This window comes from Moschus berezovskii, chromosome 26 (genome assembly GCF_049115385.1).
Source record: "Moschus berezovskii isolate FMDL1 chromosome 26, NW_MosBer_1.0, whole genome shotgun sequence".
Classification (NCBI taxonomy): domain Eukaryota; kingdom Metazoa; phylum Chordata; class Mammalia; order Artiodactyla; family Moschidae; genus Moschus; species Moschus berezovskii.
Window position 1 is genome coordinate 20,823,011 of NC_142485.1, and position 22,903 is coordinate 20,845,913.

The window sequence follows — 22,903 nt, forward strand, 5'->3', positions numbered from 1 at the left end:
CACAGGAAACGGGCATTTGATCCCTGGGTGGAGAAGATCCCCTGGAATAGGAAGTGGCAACCCACCCCAGTATTCTTGCCTGCAAAATCCCATGGACAGAGGAGCCTTGCGGGCTACAGTTTATGGGGTCACCAAGAGTCGGACAGGACTGAGAATACACTAAGGGATCCTCTGGCAGGGGAAATCGCTGATCAGGCAAGTGTTCTGCTTTTCCAGGAAGCCGCCCAGTGAGCCCCTTCTACCTTCCTGGAGACCACACCAGCAAGCCGAGTGCAAGATGAACCAGCACCCCGTCCGCTGCTCAAGATGCTCGAGACCATTCCACTGAACCCCAAGAGCCTGAAGATGTCTGCGTGCAGCGACTTTGTGGAGCACATCTGGAAGCCCGGGTCCTGCAAAAACTGCTTCTGCCTGCGCAGCGACCATCAGCTGGTGCCTGGCCGCCCCCAGACCCGAGTCGGCTGCCTGCCCCCTCCGCCTCGCCTGCCCCCCAGGCCGGAGAGCGGCCGCCCAGAAGATGACGGCCTGAGCGGCTCGCCCTACTCCAAGCCCACCATCGCCGTGAAGCCCACCATGATGAGCTCTGAGGCCTCCGATGGGTGGACAGAGGCCGGCGTGAGTGCCGACGTCGCACAGGTGAGGCTGACTCAGCCCCGTGGTATTTTTACAGGGGCTGCTCCTGTTGTAAGGCCGCGGTGACTGGCGGGCAGCCAGGGTGAGCTGTCCCAGCAGGACTCCTGCAGGATGGCTTCCCGGGCAGCTCGCCCGAGACTGCTCTTTCCTGACTGCTGCCCTCTCTTCTCTCTGCTCTCCTTTCTTTCGGTCCCTTCAGGCCAAGAACCTGAATGCAGTCCCTCCGAGTTTATTTGGAGATTGTATCAGGACACACCCACTAAAATGAAGCATTTTTCTAAAAAGTTAAAAATAAATTGTTTTTTTGAGATCATCTTAAATATATACGAAACTAGCAAGAATTGCTTAACAAACCCCATGCTTCCACCACCCTGCCCCAAGAGCTTGAACAGTCACCAACGCATGATCACTCTCCTTCCATCTGTATCCCTGCCCCGACTCTTCCTTCCCCTGCTTTCCCCTCAAGCAAACCCCAGATACTGCATCATGATTGTACCTCCTTAAAAAATTCAGTCTTTATACAAAATATCATTACCACACCTAAAAATGTCATCAGTAATTCTGTGATATCATCCGATTCCCAGCCAGTGTTCATATTTCCAATTTGGAAGCTTGGATTTTTCCACCTTTGATCTGGGATTACTAAAGACAATTACATCCTTAGAGAGTAGACCATTCTGCTCATCCCCCTCTCAACTCCCCCACCCCCCACCCCGCCGTTGACCCTGACCAAGGTCTAATTATTTAGAGGGCACGTGAAGCCTGCTGCCCCTAGACCTGTCTTCTAAGAAGCTGCATGTCTAAAACATATTCTTAGGACTTCTTGTAACGTCTTTACCTGTTCTAGTTTTCTTAAACTGTCACGGTGAGTGGGTCAGGAAGGCTTTGTGAGCTTATGTGAAATCAAAAGTCAGTTTTAAATCAAGGGAGGCTGGAATGAGGCAAGCTACCTCCTGGGGTTGCTCTTCACTTCAAGTCCCCTGCAAAGCTGCTCCATTTTCCAGAAGCTGGTTACACTCACTCCCCAGGCCTTTCTCGGTACCTTCAACCTTCACAGATGTAAACCAGGAACTCTTTCTAGTTTGGATCATCTTGGAAAGGAGCCAGAGGCCAGCCCTGCCTTGAGGCTTCTTTGAAAGTGGGGGTAGGGGAGATTTTAGAAGGGAAGGAGGAGGGGACTGTGATTTCTGTGATGGGAATGACTAGCCTACATCACTGTCTCAGGCTCAACTAGTCCAGCCACTTATGCAGGTTTGGGCTGAGGTCACTGCCTCTCATTGGGAGAAGGATTGTGGCTCAGAGTGAGTGATGCAAGGGAACCAGGGCCCAGCTCAGAAGGTGCCCCTCACCCTCCTGCCCTCTAATCCCACCCCCAACTCAAGGTGTTTTTAAAAGCCTTATGGCTTTGTTTTCTTCCTACCATGAAACCTTTATCGAAAAACTAATGAACACTAAGCAAAAATTAAAACTCCAAACTCTTATTGTCAAAGCCCATGGGAGAATTCATCTCATCTAGCAGTTTTGAGGGAAAAGGCAAAATGTTCTTCTTTAGCGTTTTTCCCCTCAGCCAGAAGAATAACAGACATGGGCGGGAAGCTCAGTGTCTGGGAAGACTGCCGGCTCCAGGGGAGCCTCGCGATGATGAGAAGGCTGTGGGGAGATCAGAGGGTAGGCGGGCAGCCTAGCTCCTTCACTGTGGCTCGGAAGACGGTTTCCAGTGTCATGGCCCTGCCCTCTCACTTTCTCTCTTCCTTTTTTCTCTGGCAAGGTCTAATGTAAGTCTTTTAACCTTGGGGCTGTGTAGGTCATCTGGAGACGAGCCCCTGGCAAGCTCCCCATTCCGAAGCAGGAAGACGTGCCAATAGTTTATCTGGGCAGCTTCCGAGGCGTCCAGAAGCCTGCTGGGCCCTCGGGTCCCACAGACGGGGGTCACCCCCGCAGCCCCCCTGCCTATGCCATGGTTGGCCTGCACAGCCTAGAGCCCCGAGGGGACCGGAGTGCCACCTTCCACCCAGTGAGCTTCCCCGATGAGAAACTTGGACGAGATGATAAACCAGTGATCCCCTACCAAGAGCTAAACTCCCCACAGGAGAGCTTCCGCCAGAAGCTGGCCGCCTTCTCCGGGATGACTTCCGGCTGCCACAAGGGCCTGGGGCCCTACCCATCTGCTCAGCCCCTGCGGGAGTCCCTGCCCTCGGAGGATGACAGCGATCAGAGGTGCTCGCCCTCGGGGGACAGCGAAGGGGGAGAATACTGCTCCATCCTGGACTGCTGCCCCGGGAGCCCAGGCGCGGAGGACGCCGCCCGGGCTGGCTGTTCCCAACACAGACAGGGTGGCAGGGACTGCTCGGCAGCCTGCTGGGAGCCGCGGGTGTGTGCCAGGCCACCTGAGGAGGAGAAGCGGGCTTTGAATTTCCCCAGGGACTGCTGCAGTCAGGGCCCAACCGAGAGCCCGCCCCGCCTGGGCCCCAAGAAGCAGTCCCTCGCTTCAGAGGCTGCCAGCTCTTCGGATGGCCTCTCCTGCGGGAGCGCCAACAGCCGTGCCAGCAGCCCCCTGGTCCCCCATCCTGAGAGAGATTACTGCTCCCTCAGGAAGGAGCCTGGGCCAGGGAAGCAGCAGGACTCTGGCTGCCACGGCGTGGCCTCCAGCAGGTGCCTTGGGCAGACTGGGGAGCCCCAGCCCCCAGCCCACTCCAGGGAGGCTGCACAGCCTGAACCCATCTATGCTGAGAGTACCAAAAGGAAGAAGGCTGTTCCAGTGCCTTCCAGGCCGCAGGCCAAGGCAGGACAGGGGGCAGGCACCCCAGGCCAAGCCCAGGTGCGGACGGTTAACACCTGGGTTCAGAAAACCGCATCTGGCTGGGGCCAGGACAGGGAAGGCCCGGATGCGGCCCCCCAGATGGCGGCCACCATCACAGTCATGGCAGCCCACCCAGAAGAGGACCACCGAACAATCTACCTGAGCAGCCCTGACTCCTCGGTGGGGGTGCAGTGGCCACGCGGGCCCCCGAGCCAGCAGGCTCCTGAGGCAGGCAGAGAGGAGCCTTCAGCTGGGCAGGGGCTCGGCTCCAGGGAGAGCCGGCATCGCGGTGCCAGCGAGACCATGGCCAAGGGGAGACCTGCCATCCCCCCCAAGATGTCCAGGAGCAGCCCTGGAGGGTCCCCAGTGTCCCCCTCCGCCTCCCCGCTGTCCGACCTCAGTGAAGGGAACTCAGGCGTCCCTGGGCCCCAGCCTCCATCCAGGGGCCCCACTGACCCCACTCCTTCCTGCCGGGCCAACGGCATCCCAACTAGTGACTCTGCCAGGGGCCCCCCGCCTGCCACCAGCACGTCAGCCTTGGAGCAGAGGCGGCCCCGGCCCCAGGCCGGTGCCTGGAGTCGCCAGTGCCGGATCGAGGAGGAGGATGAGGTGGAGCAGGACTTGATGAGTCAAAGTTGGGGGAGAGATGTGGAAAATGGCCCCTCGGACCCGGCCAGCTCCTCCGCCTGGCACCGTCTTCGCCCCACAGACGGCTCCTCTGGGCAGAACAGCAAAGCTGGGACTGGGATGAGCAAGTCGGCCTCATTTGCCTTTGAGTTCCCCAAAGACAGAAGTGGGATTGAGGCATTCTCGCCTCCCCCGCCACCTCCAAAGTCACGGTAAGTACGACTGTGTGTGCGTGCAACTTGGTGTCAGGGTGGGCCTGGAGGGGGTGTTCGTCCAGCAAAACGGAGGCATCTTCCAGAAACCGAGGTCTTTGCTGCCTGCACGAAGACATCAGGCCAAGGATTGGTGTCCTGACGCAGGACACCTGTGTCGGCCTGTGGGCACGTGTGCCTTTGTGTAAATTTCTCCTCGGTGCTCAGCACACAAACCTAGGAGCAGTGCCCTGCTTGGGATTGGCTGTTGGGAAGGCACCCTTCTGAGAAGCACTGAGAAGCTGTCACTCTTGGCTGGTGCCCATCCTGTTATCATTGGGTGCCCTTGTTTTCTCCATCTCTCTGAAGTATCTTCAGCCGGCTTCCTCTCACCCAAATCCTAAAGTTCCTGATTGATTTAAACATGGAGAAGCAGGCTCCAGGAGGCTGTGCTGCAGAATCTTGCGAGGCAAAGAGATGGGTAGGCGAAGGAGCAATGCCAATGTGCTCCATAAATTGTAACCATGATAGTGATCAGACTTTGGGGGCAAAAGCAGGTTCTAGGAGGTACTGCACATGTTTTAGAACTCTCAGATGTGGGTTTTTAAAGAAAAAAATACATATATATAGTTTCACGGTAGCATGCTGAAACTCACAGCTTTCTCACTGTTTTCTCCTGCCAGTTTAAAGTTCCTCTCAAAGGCCTGAGAAAAATAAATGCCTTTTTTTTGAAGTATTGAGTTGTGCATGGAATTTAGATTCAGAGGCGGGGAGGGGGAAGTGGGGGATGGCCCTCAATTAGAGCAAAACCGATTCCTCTCAGGGAAAGGAACAGCCTGCTATTTTTCAAAAGATGACAGCCCTTTCGAACACTTTCTTTAGTCGTGTCATCTCCAGTGGTTCTGTTTCAGCTCATGTGTCTCCAGGTTGATGTCAGAAGCAGGGAATTGACCACAGAGGGAAGCAGCTGTGCTACTTGGCTTTGAACATCAAGGCGTCTCTGGCTGTGATGCGTCCTAATATGGGCTTTTTCTGGGACCGCTGCTTTGTGCTGGTGCTGAGTTGGCCTCGTGCCATGTGTAGTAGATAGCCATCCTCCAGATCTTTGGATGAGCACAGACTCTGAGCTACGGTCTTTGCTCAGTGACTGAACGCCGGGTTCCTCAGCTCAGAAGATCTCCCACTTTATAGGGCACTTACTCTGGGCCAGGCATGGAGCTAAGGGACTTAGACATATTAACTCATTTGATGCTCAGAGCAGATCTAGGAAGCAGGAATTACCACCCTCAATTATGGATGACAAAACAGAGAGACAGCTGAGTAACCTGTGCCAGGGTCACATGGCATACTTGGCATGCTGCCTCCGAAGTTTGTGCTTCCAAACTCCTTAGACGCATCAGTGTATGGAGGAGTGGGCAGGGCATTCAAATAAAACATGGGCATCATGTCTGTCTGCCTCAGGCCTGGAGGGCTTAGTGGGAGGCACGGGCTTTGGAGCCAGAAAACTGAGTTCATGTTGCGTCTGTCTCACCTACGTGTTGTGACCTCAAGCAAGCCGCTCACTGTGCCAGAGCAGCTTCAAGTTACTCTCCACAATGGGCTACTAACGACAGTGCGTTTGTAACACCCTGTTGCTGAAAGGCTCAAGTGGATGAGCAGATTCTAATGCAGAGATTAATTCTGTAGGCAATAGCCACCCCGAGCTGTCCACAGTAGCAGGGATACCACACCTTATAGAAATGGGACTGGCCTGATCCAAGGAACCCCACCTGAGCCTTGGAGAAGGAACCGAAACTTTCTTGGGTAAGAATCACAGGGTTTGGAATAACACCAGTCACCATAGCCATGTGACTCAAGTAGAATCCTTCGTTAGCATCTAGGGTGAGATCAGAGTTTTGGAGGCCAGTTTGTTAAAACCATTGGGTTATGTACAATTCACACCAGGTGGGAATCTCAGAGGTTCTAGGTGCCAGCTCTTTTTAAAAAAGTTTTTATTTTCAGAACTTCGGGGAGAAAAATCTAGGAAATAAAATTAACTGGCTTAAGAGAACACAGAAAAAAAGGAAGGAGCATCTGGTACTATTTAAAATAAATTGAAGTAGTATATATATATTCATTTGGGGAATTTTTCAAGCATTACTAGCATTCTCTTTTGAATCATAGCGCATCCTCCCATGAGGATATAAGAGGGCAGGCTAAGGACCATCAACTCAGTTCAGTTCAGTCGCTCAGTCGTGTCCAACTCTTTCTGACCCCATGAATCGCAGCACGCCAGGCCTCCCTGTCCATCACCAACTCCTGGAGTTCACTCAAACTCGTGTCCATTGAGTCGGTGATGCCATCCAACCATCTCATCCTCTGTCGTCCCCTTCTCCTCCTGCCTTCAATCTTTTCCAGCACCAGGGTGTTTTCCAGTGAGTCAGCTGTTTGCATCAGGTGGCCAAAGTATTGGAGTTTCAGCTTCAGCATCAGTCCTTCCAATGAATATTCAGGACTGATTTCCTTTAGGATGGACTGGTTGGATCTCCTTGCTGTCCAAGGGACTCTCAAGAGTCTTCTCCAACACCACAGTTCAAAAGCATCAATTCTTCAGTGGTCAGCTTTCTTTGTAGTCCAACTCTCACATCCATACCATAAACTGACCATAAACTGACTTTTGATTCTGGAGCTTGGTGCTGTACTTACTGAGGTGGGTGCCAGGAACCCACAGCCTTCAAACCTAGTCGGTCTGGGTGATGGCAAATCAGAGTATTGACCAGAGTATAGCCCATGGTTGATCCAGCACCACACTGGTGGCTGTGACAGGCTGATGTCCATTTTCCAAGATGGGAAAATGTTGGAAGGTCTTTGAGCAACATCCAAGGTTAACTTCATTTCTTCACATGGGTCATCTGTTCAATGGGTTTTATTTCTACGGCTCAACCTCACCTGTGAACAAAGATAACAGCTGTCATGATGGGTATGAGGTCCACTCAGGACTCCAAAGAGAGGGGCTGTTCCATGCAGGGTAGTGTTACTTTTTACTGACAGGCACTTAAGCAGGTAAGTGAGTGCTTTCTCGGGCCACTATAGAACAAAGAAATCATATGCTGGCTTTCCTATGGTCCCATTTTACAAAACTGACTGACTCAGAGGGGAGAAAAATAGATGTTGAGAGTGACCTGGCTTTCCTGTGGTCTTGTTTTGAATGTTTGGCAGTAGCTTTTCTGTTTTCTGAGATACTGGCCTCTGCAAACTCCCATCAGGGTTCCTGAGAAAACTCTTGCTGCTATGCCATGTAGGATGAAGATTCCCAGTACTCCCTGAAAGCCATGTAGAGGTGTTCAGGTACATGTTCAGCCTTCCTCCCGGGCAGGTGAGGCGATCTGGGTCCTTTCCCTGCTGCTGCCAAGGCAGCCTCCTACCTGTGTAAGCTCACACCTGCTCAACCTGACCAATCCCACTGAGTCTGTGGGTCACCCCTGCTCCAATTTAGGGCAGACTTAGAAGGTAAGGAGCAACAAATACTGCTGGTTAGAAAACAAAAATCCACAGGAAAGAGATGTGCACTTCTTAGTTTAAATGTCACGTTTGAGACCAGGCAGTTCAATGAGAGCAGCCAGTGCCTGGGGGAGTAATTAAGATGTGAAAAAAATCAAATTTATTTCTGCCTTTTATTTCCTCACAGATGCAAACCTGGTTTTAAATGACTTATGGCTTTTCAGTGACAAGGTCAGTTAAGGGAAAATCTTCTGATTCGTGCCAAATAGGCATCTCACAAAGAAAACCCAAAATAGGAATTAGGCTGTTAGAGCTGAACTCAGAGGTAGAATTAGAGGACAACAGGTGAATGAGAAATAAGACAGGTTTATATGGTTTTAGTTTCCAGATGATCTGGCCCCAGATGAGACTAATCAAAAAGAAAGAAATATTTCCCCAAGAAAGCGAGAGATGACTTTGTTTTAAAGTTATCACTCATGCTTATAATTTTAACCTAATACTTATACTAAGTTCTCCTCCTCCTCTGCAAGGATTCTGGGGAGCAGAGATTGAGTGTGTCCTAAGCTTTTGTTCATTCTTAATTCTCATCCTTCTGACATGGCTTCTCAGCAGACAGGTGGTGATGGTGTCAGAGATGGAGTTCTTTTCTGCACACGAAAATGGCCACATTGCTCCCCAGAGGAACCAAAAGAACTTCATTGTATGATCTCTCAATCACACGCTCTTTTAACGTGACTTCGAGGATTGCAATTGGATGAGTGAGATGGCTCACTGTCTCTAGATCCTATATCCAATCTGATTAAATCTCTAGGGGCTTCCCTGGCAGTCCAGTGGTTAAGATTTCCCCTTCCAAAGCAGGAGGTGCATGTTCGATCCCTGGTCAGGGCACTAATATCCCATATGCCTTGTGGCCAAAATGCCAAAACGTTAAACAGAAGCAATACGGTAACAAATTCAATAAAGACTTTAAAAATGGGCCACATGCAAAAAAAAAACCTTTCAAGTGCTTTATTTTTTTTTTTTAGCTCAGCCTCTCTACGTTTATTTATTTATTTTATTGGAGGCTAATTATTTTACAATATTATATTGGTTGGTTTTGTCATACATTGACATGAATCCGCCCCGGTGTAAATGAGTTCCCCTTCCTGAACCCCCCTCCAACCTCCCTCCTCCCTTTATCCTCCCTCTGGGTCATCCCCACACACCAGCCCCGAGCATCCTGTAACATGCATCGACCCTGAACTGGTGATTCGTTTCACATGTGACAACATACATGTTTCAATGCCGTTCTCCCAAATCATCCCACCTTCACCCTCTCCTACAGAGTCCCAAAGACTGTTCTATATTCTTGAGGCACCTCTTACTGTAGTGGATTGTGATGGGATGGCAACAATTGACCAGGAAATCCCACAATCTTCATGTATAACATGCTTTTCTCAGTGGCGTTTTGAAAATCACAGTTTGTGTCAGAAAGCATTATACATGCTTCCGGAATCTTCTCTATGTTTATCTTTTTGACAAAACTGAAATAAGTCTGCTGGAGATTGAGTTGATTCGGTAAAGACCAAATACTGGGCGTACTTCAGGGGAGAAACCACCCCCCCCCACCCACATACACACACAAAGTTTGGCAAACAAAGTACACATATCAACAACACAGTTTTATATCCTGCTCCGTGCCAGGAAATTTATAGTTGGCTTCTTCCCATGAGTTTGTGGGTAGAATCTGACTTGGGACATCTAGTGATGCTGAAGCAGGGAGAACTAACATTGATTCCTATCTTATTCTGTAATTTTTTTAATCACTAAGTGGAACAGTAGCATATATAAAATATTTACAACATTCTCTCCATTTTTGAGAAGGCATCCATGGTGAAGGCTTAGGGATTAGAGATTCTTTAATTCATCAGATATCTACTAATTGCCCACTTTCTGTGCAAGGTGCTAAAAAAAGTCAGTTACTGGGGTTCCACCCCTTAAGGCCCCTGAGGGTTGACTTGGTAGGAATTAAATCAGCAGATGTGCAGAAGGACCGCCAAAGTTCACTCCTGCTTTGATTGCTTTTGTTGAGACTGGTTATACAGCATCTGGATTCTCACTGAATTTCTTGTCCTGCCCAGTAAAACCAAGGTAAGCTCAGCTTGGGGTCCAGGAGTAATGAAATAACAATCCTTCCTTTAAGGTCTTTTGACGTAATACAAATCACACTTAGTCCAGGCATGTAGCTAGCCATCAATTAAAAAAAAAAAAAAAATGTTCCTTGAAGGTAAAAGACTTGCTTCAGTTAGTCAGTCAGTTCAGTCGCTCAGTCGTGTCCGACTCTCCGCGACCCCATGAACCGCAGCACGCCAGGCTTCCCTGTCCATCACCAACTCCCGGAGTTCACTCAAACTCATGTCCATAGAGTCGGTGATGCCATCCAGCCATCTCATTCTCTGTCGTCCCCGTCTCCTCCTGCCCCCAATCCCTCCCAGCATCAGAGTCTTTTCCAGTGAGTCAACTCGTCGCATGAGGTGGCCAAAGTATTGCAGTTTCAGCTTTAGCATCAGTCCCTCCAATGAACACCCAGGATTGATCTCCTTTAGAATGGACTGGTTGGATCTCCTTGCAGTCCAAGGGACTCGCAAGAGTCTTCTCCAGCACCACAGTTCAAAAGCATCAATTCTTCGGTGATCAGCTTTCTTCACAGTCCAACTCTCACATCCATACATGACCACGGGAAAAACCATAGCCTTGACTAGCCTTTGTTGGCAAAGTAATGTCTGCTTTTTAATATGCTATCTAGGTTGGTCATAACTTTACTTCCAAGGAGTAAGTGTCTTCTCATTTCATGGCTGCAATCAGCATCTGCAATGATTTTGGAGCCCCCAAAAATAAAGTCTGACACTGTTTCCACTGTTTCCCCATCTATTTCCCATGAAGTGATGGGACCAGATGTTTTCTGAATGTTGAGCTTTAAGCCAACCTTTTCACTCTCCTCTTTCACTTTCATCAAGAGGCTTTTGAGTTCCTCTTCACTTTCTGCCATAAGGGTGGTGTCATCTGCATATCTGAGGTTATTGATATTTCTCCTGACAATCTTGAGTCTAGCTTGTGCATCTTCCAGCCCAGTGATGCTTAGCCATCTATAATTTCAGAATATCCTGTTTAATGCCTGGCATATGTAGATGCTCAAACTTTTATTCAGTTGACAGTAGTAGGCAGAGGCCATACCCTATTTATTTCATTTTGGCCAGAAGCACCTAACTCTATGTTTTGCACACAAATACTGAGAAAGGCGCAAGTAGCATCATTAAATACTTATATCAAAGTGTCTTTCTGATACCCAAGTTTCAGATTGCCCCCGTGCTCTGTTCTTGCCTCTCTTTTGGCAGTTAACACAGTGTTTTGAATTAAACTTCATTCATAAGTCATATCTTTCTAAGAGCTTGTAAACTCTTGAGAGTACAGGAAACATTTTATATACTTTCTTTGACTTTTCCATAGGATGCCTTAAGACAGTAGGTATTCAATAAAAGATTATTGAATTAGGGGGGAATAAACGCAAAGAGTCGGACACGACTGAGTGACTGAACTGAACTGAACTGAAAGGCCAGAAGGAACTACAGATCTTGGCCTTATTTTTCACTGGGCACCCCATTATAATTCTGTGGCTTGAGTTAAAGAAACTGAAGTTAATAATTATTAATGCTATTAATACTTCAAGGTGGGCAAACACTATGAGAGCACAATGCACCCTTTCATGGATTAATTACTCTCCAACGATTGTACATTTGCTTTTTTTTTTTTTAAAAGCTGAGCAGGTGTTTGGAGCCCAGCCCTCTCTTGCCACAAGAATGTTCTTTTCAGGCAGTAATCACCTAAGGACTTTTTTCCCCACCCATAAATTGCAAGGAATTCTAGGGTGTGGTTTCATTTTTCTGAGAGTAGATTTTCCATGCTTTCTGAAGTGGGTTGGGAGATACAGGCATGGGCCGCATGATCAAGCCCCCTCTGCCATCACGTGATCAAAAGCACTTTGTTCCTAGAATAGCCAGCCTACCTTTGAGGTGTGGAACTCACCAATTGCTGAGAAGTTTTCTCTATTAGTAGTGCAGGAAATTTGCTGGTTGATTAGCATCAATGTGCTCACAAGAAGACTTGCATTTCCCTTACCAGGGTAGATAGACCAACTTCAAAGAATCATTAGCAACCATTTCTCCAACTAATAATTTTCCTTTTAAGAGCAGCGTCTTCAGCCTCTGTGCTAAAATCGCTCACTTGTTTCTTTCTACTGGCTTTTGGGCAGATCCCTAAAAATGTTGGGCATTTAAGGGTGTTTGTTCTGTCCCCATACAGCTCTGTAAAATCCTCTACTTCCATCAGCTTTTGTCTGGTACTCTGGACATTTATTCTCTGTACTTTTCTAACAGTCTGACATGTAAACAAGTGTCCTTCGCCGGGGGAAAAGGGGAACTTCCAGATTAAAGACTGCTTTAAAAAAACCCAGAAAACCCTTCCCTTCTTACTCAGATATTTTACTCTTCAGTTAATTTTAGTATCTATCTCTACTAGATGATCCCCGTGACTTCCTGGCAGTTTGGTTTTAGCCATTTCATGCCCATTTATACATGTGCTATAAAAAATTTTCCCAAAGTTTAAAACTTGTCTTTTAGGCAAATGATTGGCTGTGTTTCCACTATATGTCCCTTCACAATGGCTCCTGATTCCAGGAGCTCCGTAGACAGTCAAAATGAATGAAAATTCAGATACCCTGGATAAAGACAAGAATAGTTGAGATAAATTGACACATTAAGTAGTAATAAGACTTTGAAGATTAGGAAGAAAGGGAAGAAGAATCTTTGGAATTTTAAAATCAGTCATAGTGGGGAGGCCACTTAAAATAATCCTTATGAATGTGTGATCAAAAGGAGGGTTTTGTGACTGCATGTTCTTGCACCACCATGGCAATTAGGTTGCATCCTCCACACCAGCTACCATCAGTTGGAGTAGCATTCTGGAGTTTCACATGGAAAACTGTGAGAACTTGCCATACTCCATCAATACTGTCTGGTTATGGGAGGGAGGAGTAGTATACAGCCACAGGTGCCAGCTGTTTGCCAGTCCAGCTTAAGAATCCAAAATTTACCATCAGTAATTGCAAAATCATTGGGGATCAATAACTGTTTCCTATCAGATGGTAAAGAATCTGCCTACAATGCAGGAGACCCAGGTTTGATACCTGGGTTGGGAAGATCCCCTGGAGAAGGAAATGGCAGCCCACTCTAATATTCTTGCCTGGGAAATCCCATGGACAGAGGGGCCCGGTGGGCTACAATCCATGGGGTCACAAAGAGTCGGACATGACTGAGCAACTTAACACTTCACTGTACTAATTTGAAAGTTCCACACCTGGGAAAGGATCTGCGGTCCGTCTAGCCCATGTAGCCCTAAGCGAAGTGTTTGCAGAAGAGGGTCTTCTGATTACAACCTCCATTTTGTGCCAAAATGTTTTGTTTCCTCTTAATGAGTGATTATGAATATTTTCTGACTTTTAATGAGTGACTGAATATTTTGTGAATTATAATGAGTGATTATGAATATTCCATGAATTTTTGGAAGTTTGTATTTTAGTAAACAGTTACATTAATTCTAGTATCCAATATATAACATTATTTCTCTTTAAAGACCTTAAATTTATGTTTTCGTTCCTTGAATCATATTAACCAAGGAATGTTAGCCTCACCCTCTTTAACTTGTAGCACTGACTTTCTGTTCCCCAGGTGGTTGGGGTAAGGGAGTCGAGGCAGGAGGTATATGTCAGAATCTTCTGGAGGAGTAGTTTGAAATTGGAAATATTAAATATATAATATTAATATTATATAAATTAATATTAATGTTAAATATGATGATATAAATTTATATTTTAGAAATGGAAAACTATTGTTTTCATAATTACTTACTTATAATTTTTCCAAGTCTTTTTGACTGGTGGTAAGTGAGGTCATCTTTTTTTATGAAAATATTCAACATGAGGACAGAACACGTCTCCCTTGGAGAAAGTGGAAGAAAACCCAGACAGGAATATTTGCTGATCTGTTATACTTACTTGGTGACTTCCCTTTAGATCTTTCAAAATGCCTCCTTGATATCTGTGTCCTCTCCAGAGCTTGACACAGGGAATTGTCTGCACAGTAAATAGTAAATTCTAAATCCAACCCCTCAATCCTTTTCCTTTGCCTCCTTCAGCGTTTATCTGCCCTTCCTCCTGCTTCTGATAGTCATTTAATCACTAACTGTTGAGGTCTAGGTGTAAGGGAAGCTAAAATGAATTACCCAGGAAAATAAAATATAAGAATACGCTGGGCCCTCTCCATTCCTAAGTGATGCCTTCGAGTAAAACACAATGAAGATTGGTACAATATTGTTTGTAGTAGCTGGGAGTTGGAGCAAACCCAGGTTTACTTGAGAGAGGTGAAGATAGTGGCTAAGAATACCAAGTAATGGGATGAAAGGTTGGAATAGCTGCTCTGGAGAATGGGAGGTCCCGTGAAAGGATGGCCCGGGAGCCACAAGAGCTAGCTGTCAGGAAGTTTGAGTTCATCGTGCTACCAGTCTGCATGGTTGTGTGCTTTCCTAGAGAAGCAGTGGGCTACCTAGTGCAGGAGTCAGATGGGAGATGTTTGTTTCATCTTTGGGTCTCTTTAAAATATGAAAGTGAAATCTCTAGCCTATCTATTAGAAAATATCTAGGTATTTTCTATCCAGGTACCAAAATACTGGATTTGCTGGAGGCTGCTGAAGTCTTCTGTCTGTCTGTCCCCATCTATCCATCCATCCATCCACCCATCTTTCTGTATAACTAGTACTTTCTTTGTACCTGGTGCTGTCTTTAGCACTTATTAAGTCATCAGCTCCTCCTAACCACTGCCCACCCCCCACCCCCCAGTGAGGTAAGTAGTAGTCCTATCTCCATTTTGTGCACTGGATGCCCCGGGGGCCATGCTCTTAAGAGTGAAACTCATCTGGGGAGCTTTTCAAATGCTTTCATTGCTGCTGTTCCCAAAGGCTCCAGAGGTTTCTTCCACACTATGCTGACCTGTGGGCAGGGCAGCTGGTGGGAGGGCCCCGTCTGTGGATTGTAGTTGTTCAGTCTTAACTTTCCATTGGTCATTCGTTGCCCTCTTTTCACCTCCTCCCATCTGCCCCTGTGTGAACAGATGATCAAGCTCTTGAACATGTAGTGTTTCTTCCTTAACAGGCCAGGAGTTGGAGACTCATTGTTCTTAGGTGGTGAGATTGGAGATGCAAGTGTAGTGGACCAGGTGAGGGGGTCCAGCCGCCGAGTTCTTCTACACCCTCTTACCTGCTTTCCATAGCTGATCTCCTGTCCTCAGCCTGGGCTTAAACCTTCCGTCACTAGGTAGTTGCTGCCTTCCTCTCTCCTGCACCAGAAATTCTTTGGGAAAGGACATAGCCATGCAGACTGGGGGCCACAAATAAGAGACTTCGATTTTCTGAGACAGGAAAGGTCATCTTTTTAAAGCCATTTGTGTCTCTCAGTGCCAAAGTATATCTGTGTATAGTTAGGACAAATGGCTGTAAATTTCCATTTAACCTATTGAAGCGTTTTTATCCATTTTTATACCGGCTAACTAGTAGCCTAAAGATGTGTATGTAGGTGCAGGTGTGCGTGCATGCATGCGCATACCGCTGTCTTTAAAAATAAGCATAGCTTTATTCCTGTTTTTGAATGATTTCCATTGAATGCAAAGTGCTTTCGTTTTGGGGTTAAACCAAAGGCTTTTTTCAACTTGAGGTGCCCCAGCAGTCACCAGTGCATTAACTGCAAATGCAAATTAAAAAGCCTGCACTGTGGGGACTGTAAAGGTCATCTGACCCAAAATGAGACTGATTTCCTATCTTTATATGTGCTAATAAGTCAGCAGGGAGGCCTGCCGCCAGAGCAGACTGGATTCACTAGTTCCTTCATTTGGCACTTAGACACTTTGCAGAATAACTCCCATAGCATCTTCATCAAAGAGCACTAAGGATAAAAACAGTAAAAACCTTTCCAGCTTAGCTGTCTAAGTTTCTCATCCCATCTCTTGGAAAAAAAAAAAAATGTTTTTTAAACTATAAGCTTGTTAGATTGTATAAATTCAGGATATTTGGGAACTGTGGTATTTTGTAGATATGAAAAAGCCTCAGCTGTTGAGTCCAGCTTTCTGGAGGGATGGTGTTTACTCAGCGTTCCTGCCTTTTGCAAGTTTTGCTGGGCAAGTGTATCCGGGCAAATGTGATTCTTTTCTTAAAGGAAACATTTATCCTCCTAGATGCCTCCCAGTTATTGAAACAGAGGCAGATAAACTTAATCAAGAAGTATTTAATAATGACTCTGTGTTCCAGCATGTCCTGACTAGGACACAGCTCCTCAAAACAGTTTATAATTGTGGTGGTAACAAGCCTGTTTCACATGAAACAGAATCGTCTAACCAGGATTATAACCAAATGCTCAGTGATGTGAATCAGACTCAGTTTGGTATGAGTTCCAGAGCGGACAGACCAGTCAGAGGAGACTGAAATCGCTTGGGAAGGGTTTGTAGGTAAGTGATGCTGCTGCTAGGTCTTGGGTATGGAAGAGGTTTGAAGGGAAGGGAGAATGTTTCCCTCTCCGCCAAGATGGGGCAGGGACAGGAATGCAGGGTTCTTTGGGGACAATGAGAGACTAGCCCCACTGGAGCAGAGTATATATAAGCAGAAGTAGTGGATATTGATTAACCAAAATGGTGACAATTTTTTTCCAAACGGAATGCTAGGCTTCTGTTCTAATGTATACATGGTGCGGGGGTGGGGTGAGGGCGATATTTGAAATCAGAGAAAATCTGGAGGTGTGTTTCTGTTACTATGTGAGACCAGAGCTGATTCGGTATGGCAGCAGAGGTCAAGAATACTTGTACGAGCTCTGTGTAGGGTTCTTGAAGGTTGACCATCATTATGAGAGAAGAATTTTGGAGAGATTTTGAGTCAGAATGACCAAGGCTGCAGATATTTTCTGATGCCTATGGCTTGAGCTCTCTGCATACATTTTTAGAGGAGATTGATCAATATTTATCTACCAGGTTGTTGAAGCAAGGATGGTGTCACCTCTCCTTACTGTTGTATCCACAAAACCTGACACAGTGCCTGGCACAGAGTAGGCAGTCAGTATTTATTTACTGGACAATCTGAGAATGGTATTCAAAAAAGACAGGATTGGGGAATGCACTGCTTGTCATACAGGCATAAGATAAATAAAAATGGGGTGCTTGTATTCACCAGCTAACCCAGTGTTTCAGCTCCAATCGTTGAATGATTTTGACTTTAGGATCTGGCCAAATAGTAGAGAATGAAATAGGGTGAAATTGAGTGTATTTGAGAGGGGATTTGAATGACTTCTGATGGTGCAGCCCAACAGGACAATTGGAGATTGAAAGCCGCAGGTCGCAGAGGCAGAGCCGTCCCTATTTTCCTGTGCTTTCGCAGGAAGTGCATTTTATAGAAAAGTCAGAGAGGAACTGAGGGGAAACTCAGCTCTGAGCTGGTGAGTTCACAGCAGGCTGACAGGGCACACTTGGCCGCCTTTGAAGCTGGCCCTTCATCCTCAGGGCTGCTCCGCAGGACTCTGCCGTCACCGGCCCGGCCCATCCCTGGGCTCTGGGAGGCCATGCGGATGATCACAGCACCGAGGGCTGGAGTCTGGGATGGTAAGAGGCTCTCATTCTTTGATTAAGGCATGACTTGATTTAGTTGCATCTAAGTCAGTTTGTTTTCCCTTCTTGGTAACTTAAACAAGGTATTGAGTTTTTGAACATGTTCGTGCTTTCTGAGCTACCTGAAAGGGCTTCCCCAAAACATTAGACATAGCGGTGAACTTGATTCATCCTAAGACTGGGTGGTATAACTATCTACAGAGGTCTGGAGAACTAGTGTAAAACTGCACACTGGTGCTGTGCGACTTTTCTTACCTTCCGCTCCAGAGGCAAAAATTTCTCAGCCAAATGGATGTGAACTAAGCCAGACTCAGAGCTGTGAGAATGAACGTTTGCCTTGGTCACACTTTCATTTGTGCTGCGTATGAGGATTCTAGCTGCCGTGTCTGAGAGACAGTCTCTGCCCCCACTGGGGTCTGGTATCTGTTCAGAATTTTGGGCATTCTGAAAACTTGGGGGTATTTTTAGACTTGTTTCTTTTTTTTTCCCTACGAATGAGGAAGTCTGGCAGATGGCTCTTCCGGCTGGATTATTATTATTTTTTTGCAGCTTTCTACCAATATGGTAGGGAGAAAACTCTGGCAAGGCTTCTTTCTGTAAGGACAATGGGGGGAAAAGCCATTCTGCAAACGCTGGGCAGCAGCTGCAGGGCTCAGATCTCTAAGGACGCTGTGCCGCTGGCTGTGTATCTCACACTGCTCTCCTGTGACCGTGTCTAATCACGGGGGGAGGTAGGGAAGGAAGTCCGAGCAAGAACAAGTCATTTATCACAGGCTAGAGCAGTGACATCCGTGCAGGCAGTGCTCTCTCTGTAGCTGATAAGAGTGTTATCCACCACCGGGAGAGGAAAGACTGGAGCATGTGGCTTTGGCCTCATGAGGCCACTTCCTTAAGTCACATGACATTAGAGTTCATCGCATAGATAGTTTGCACCAGTTTTATGAAAGGCAAGTCAAACTATCATTAATGAAGGAAAAGATCCTTTAAAGGAGAATATGTATAGTCTGGCTGTGTATTGCTGAGTGCCTTCGGATTCTCTTCTAGCCTCGCATCTGATGGAACAATCTATTAGGACACACACACACACACACACTCACATCTGATGGAACAATCTATTAGGACACACACACACAGAATTTATCCTGCAGCCACTAGAATAGTCTGATTTTGTCTGCATTCACGTGGTGGGACTTTAAAACTGTGACTTCTCATATTGAGTAGATGTAGAAAATTTCACCCTCACAGTCTCAGATGAGTTGTTAGGACTGAAAACTAACTTCCATCCATGAGGCTTTTTTGTGGTGAAATCAATCCTCATAGAGCCTGTCTATCCCATGAGGACTGATTGAAATCTCACTGGGTCATCTCTGTGTTCGCAGGTCAATAGAAGTGGCCATGTCTGGGCTTAGTCAGACCCTAGTGATTTCTTTCTTTCTGAGAATGTCCATTTCCAAGTTTTTCAAGCTTGCAGTGAAGTTCAAAGAATGATTAAACTCACTTTCATGTGTTCAGGGGCTTCCCTTGTGGCTCAGCCGGTAAAGAATCCACCTCCAATGAGGGAGACTTGAGTTTGATCCCTGGCTTGGGAAGATCCCCTGGAGAACGGAAAGGCTTCCCACTCCAGTATTCTGGCCTGGAGAATTCCTTGGACTGTATAGTCCATGGGGTCACAGAGTCGGACACAACTGAGTGACTTTCACACACACACGTGTCCAAGGGTTTTCCAATAATTACCATTTTGTTCTCTGTTTTGGGTTTTTTTTTAAAGGAAATATTACAGATGCAGTGGAATATCCCTCCCTATACAATTTCCATTTTAATTTCCCCTTGCTACCCAGAGTCATCACTGTCTTGAAGTTGAGTGTCATTTCCATTTTACCACGTATATGTGATAAAAATGTGTAAAAAATACATAGAATCGTAATGTGTTTTAAAATTATATATAAATGTTGTCACACTTGAGCCTTTTGCAAGCTACTTTTAATAGTCAGCATTTTAAGAATTCTTTTCATACTAGTACATTTAAATCAAGTTTATGTATTTTTGAATGCTATATGGTACTCTGATACAAGACTATATACCACAGTGTATCCATTCCTTTACTGATGGCCATTGGCCTGCCTATGATTTTGTTTCTGCTGTTAGTAATACTGTGAACAGTCTTCCCCATGTATGAGTTTCTCTAGATCTGCCCTACACAGTGCAGTAACCACTAGCTAAAATGTGGGAGCCTAAATTGCAATGTGCTATAAATATAAAATACAAACCAGATTTTGAAGACTTAGAATAAAAAAACTATAAAATATCTCATTAACTTTATATTTGTTACATAGTGAAATGACAATATTTTACATATTTTGTGAAGTAAAATACATTGTTAAAATTAATTTTACCTTTAATTTGGTTACTAAATTTTAAAAATTTTATATGTACATAACTTGCATTATATTTCTATTGGACAAGACTGTTCTAGATCGTTAGTCATCATCTACCACCCACAGGTCAGCCATCTGTGTTGTAAATAAAGTTTTACTAGAAAACATGCCCATTTGTTTACGTATTGTCAGTGGCTCCTTCCCTGCTACAAAAGCAGAGCTGATACTTACAACAGACTATATGATCCATGAGCCTAAAATATTTACCATCTGGCCTTTAAGGAAAGGTTTGTCTATCCCTATTCTAGAGAATTGACTTTTAACCTTTTTAAAACTAAGTTTCTAAAATATATTTTAGAATTATATTTAATACTGTGATCCAGTACACACACACACACAGACACACACACACACACCTGAAACAAAAGTTTCACAAATACTCTTTTCATTTTCTTTTTTTTTTTTTTTTCTGGTCTATTCTGTTAAACTGCCTTGACTCACAAAATTGAGCTGGCCATTCATTCACTACTAGTCATTTAATATCTTTGTTCCCTTTGCATATGGCAACTGAACATTTTTCTTTCTTTTAATGCTTCACTTTATACTAAATAAAACATGTGTATGTTCTCACACATACCACATTTACTTTTTGTTTTGTTTTCTCTATTTATATACATTTTTTCTGGTGTTTTTCTGCATCAGCTCAGCAGCTGTGGTGCTGGGATTTCTCCCATGGCAATTTTCTGAGCCTGTAGACCAGGAGACTGCAGGGCCACTCTGATGTGGGCAGACTCCAGGGCCACTCTGATGTGGCTGGATTGCCAGAGACCTAGCTTTTTTTTTTCCTAGACTGAGGACTTGTCGTTATTCACAACGTCATATCTTGGCCTCATCTGCAAAACTATTGTTGTTGGATCTGATGAGGATGGATAAAAATATTTTATGAAACCTTTTATGACGATATTTTGCCAGAGGGTAAAAACAATCTACTGCCATAGCACTTTCTAAGATTTGATATCCCCAAGGCCCCTAGAGTGACTTTGGAATGTAAATAATATTATTAGTTGTAACATTGCCATCACTGTCATATTTAGTTGTAATAGATTTAAAACTCTTAAAAACGCAGTCCTAGGGGTGGGAGGTAGGGAGAGAAACATATTTCTGGAGAACATGTTTCATGGAAGCAAACTTTCTCTAAACTTTTCTGTTAATGAACAAGAGATTCCACTGCCTGTGAGGAGAATACAAGGCTGGGCAATGCTGAACACAAAGAACGATCAATACATTCTTGGCTGTAAGGTCATATGCATTAAATAAGGCAGTTCTGATACCAAATCAATACTGTTTTGTGTATTTCCTACAGCAGATATTGAGATATAGATCCACCGTGGTGGGAGAGGAGTGTCATCAGGAGATATCAGTCCAGACAAATCTAGGTTACCACCAACAGGGAAAGGGCTAGATTGATTGTGGTCTGTCCCACTGTGTGGGGAAAATGTCAGGTCAGAGTGAATATTCATGTGGTCCTTGGAAAGAGGGAAATCAATCAGCTAAACCTTCTACTTAATAAGGGAACCGTTTTCTCCAAGGCGAGGTTCTTTTCTTGAACTTGATATTCCTGTCCCCAATGCGTCAGTCATTCTATCTTAGATACACAATCAAAGATTTCATAGAAAGCCTAAGGGCAGATTCATTCCATAGTTTTGGTATAAGGTTTAACATGGTTCTATCTAATCATTGCACTACAAGTCTAGTTAAAATTGAAATAATGTTTCCTTTAATTCCATGGAACAAGCTAGACCCTTTGAAGGTATATCGGGAGAGTACCAGGCACAGAAGAAATCTTTTGTTTTTGGTCCACAGTTCACTTGTCCTGTGATCTTGCAGAACCTCCCCAATCTCTATATATCTCTGTACATTGGCTTGTATGATAATGTGCAGTTTTTCTTTGTAGAGATGACACGTGGTATAATAGCTGACAGACATGTTTTGGCAGAGGGGGCCAGAGTATGAAGGCTGCTGCTGCTGCTGCTGAGTCACTTCAGTCGTGTTCAACTCTGTGTGACCCCATGGACTACAGCCCACCAGGCTCCTCCATCCATGGGATTTTCTAGGCAACAGTACTGGAGTGGAGTATGAAGGCAGTTCCTCCCAAATCATGGTTTGGGGGATTTTCCAAATTTAATAGACTCACTTGTCTTTAATCACACTCAAGAAATCACCTGCCATTCGTGTGTATGAGGTTTCAGAAGAGCCCCTGTTCTGTCTTCCCCCAAATCATTTTTTTCAGAACTTGTCAGCACTGGTCAGGCTTCAAGAGCATGGTAGCTTCATACTCCATTGGCTGGTTTTTTTGAACAGAGACCAAATTAATTACTTTTATCGTTTGTTTCTACATTTTCCAGGCACCTTTTAAAAATGAACAAGAGCAGCTCTGATTTGGAGAAAGTGAGCCAGGGCTCTGCCGAGAGCCTCAGCCCGTCCTTCAAGGGCGTCCACGTCAGCTTCACCACGGGCTCCACGGACAGCCTGACCTCTGACTCCAGGACCTGTAGTGATGGAGGTAATACACTTGACCTTGATGGAGAGGCTTAGATTCTCCTGAGCCTGGAAGGCCAGGCCTGGGTTAATTGGCAAGATTTGGAAGCATTGAGCTAGACCTACTGTCTCGGTCCCACTTTCCACACAAAATAGACTCTACCGAGGAGTTTTTTTTTTTTTATGAGTTCTCTTTATTTTTATTTATTTATTTGTTTGGCTGCACTGCACAGCATGTGCTATGCTGTGCTTAGGCTCTCTTTGCAACCCCATGGACTGAAGCCCACCAGGCTGCTCTGTCCATGGGGAGTCTCCAGGCAAGAATACTGGAGTGGGTTTTCATGCCCTCCTCCAGGGGATCTTCCCAATCCAGGGGTCAAACCTATGTCTCCCACGTTGCAGGTGGATTCTTTACTGTCTGAGCCACCAGGGAAGTCCAAGAATACTGGAGTATTCTTGGTAGCCTCTCCCTTCTCTGTGGGGTCTTCCTGATCCAGGAATCGAACTGGGGTCTCCTGCATTGCAGGT

General features: G+C 45.7%; 1 protein-coding gene across 2 annotated transcripts in view; it reads left to right on the forward strand.

Annotated features, from left to right (window-relative positions):
* PRAG1 (PEAK1 related, kinase-activating pseudokinase 1) overlaps positions 1-22,903 on the forward strand; it is a 48,906-nt gene that overhangs the window by 4,867 nt on the left and 21,136 nt on the right. Inside the window, exons 2-4 of one of the 2 annotated variants that reach the window (XM_055416527.2) lie at positions 217-636; positions 2,438-4,272; positions 22,243-22,400. In XM_055416527.2, coding sequence (XP_055272502.2) covers positions 307-636; positions 2,438-4,272; positions 22,243-22,400 — 2,323 coding nt within the window. In that variant the 5' untranslated portion in view covers positions 217-306. The remainder of the gene's footprint in view (positions 1-216; positions 637-2,437; positions 4,273-22,242; positions 22,401-22,903) is intronic. The other variant, XM_055416529.2, reaches the window with a different exon arrangement.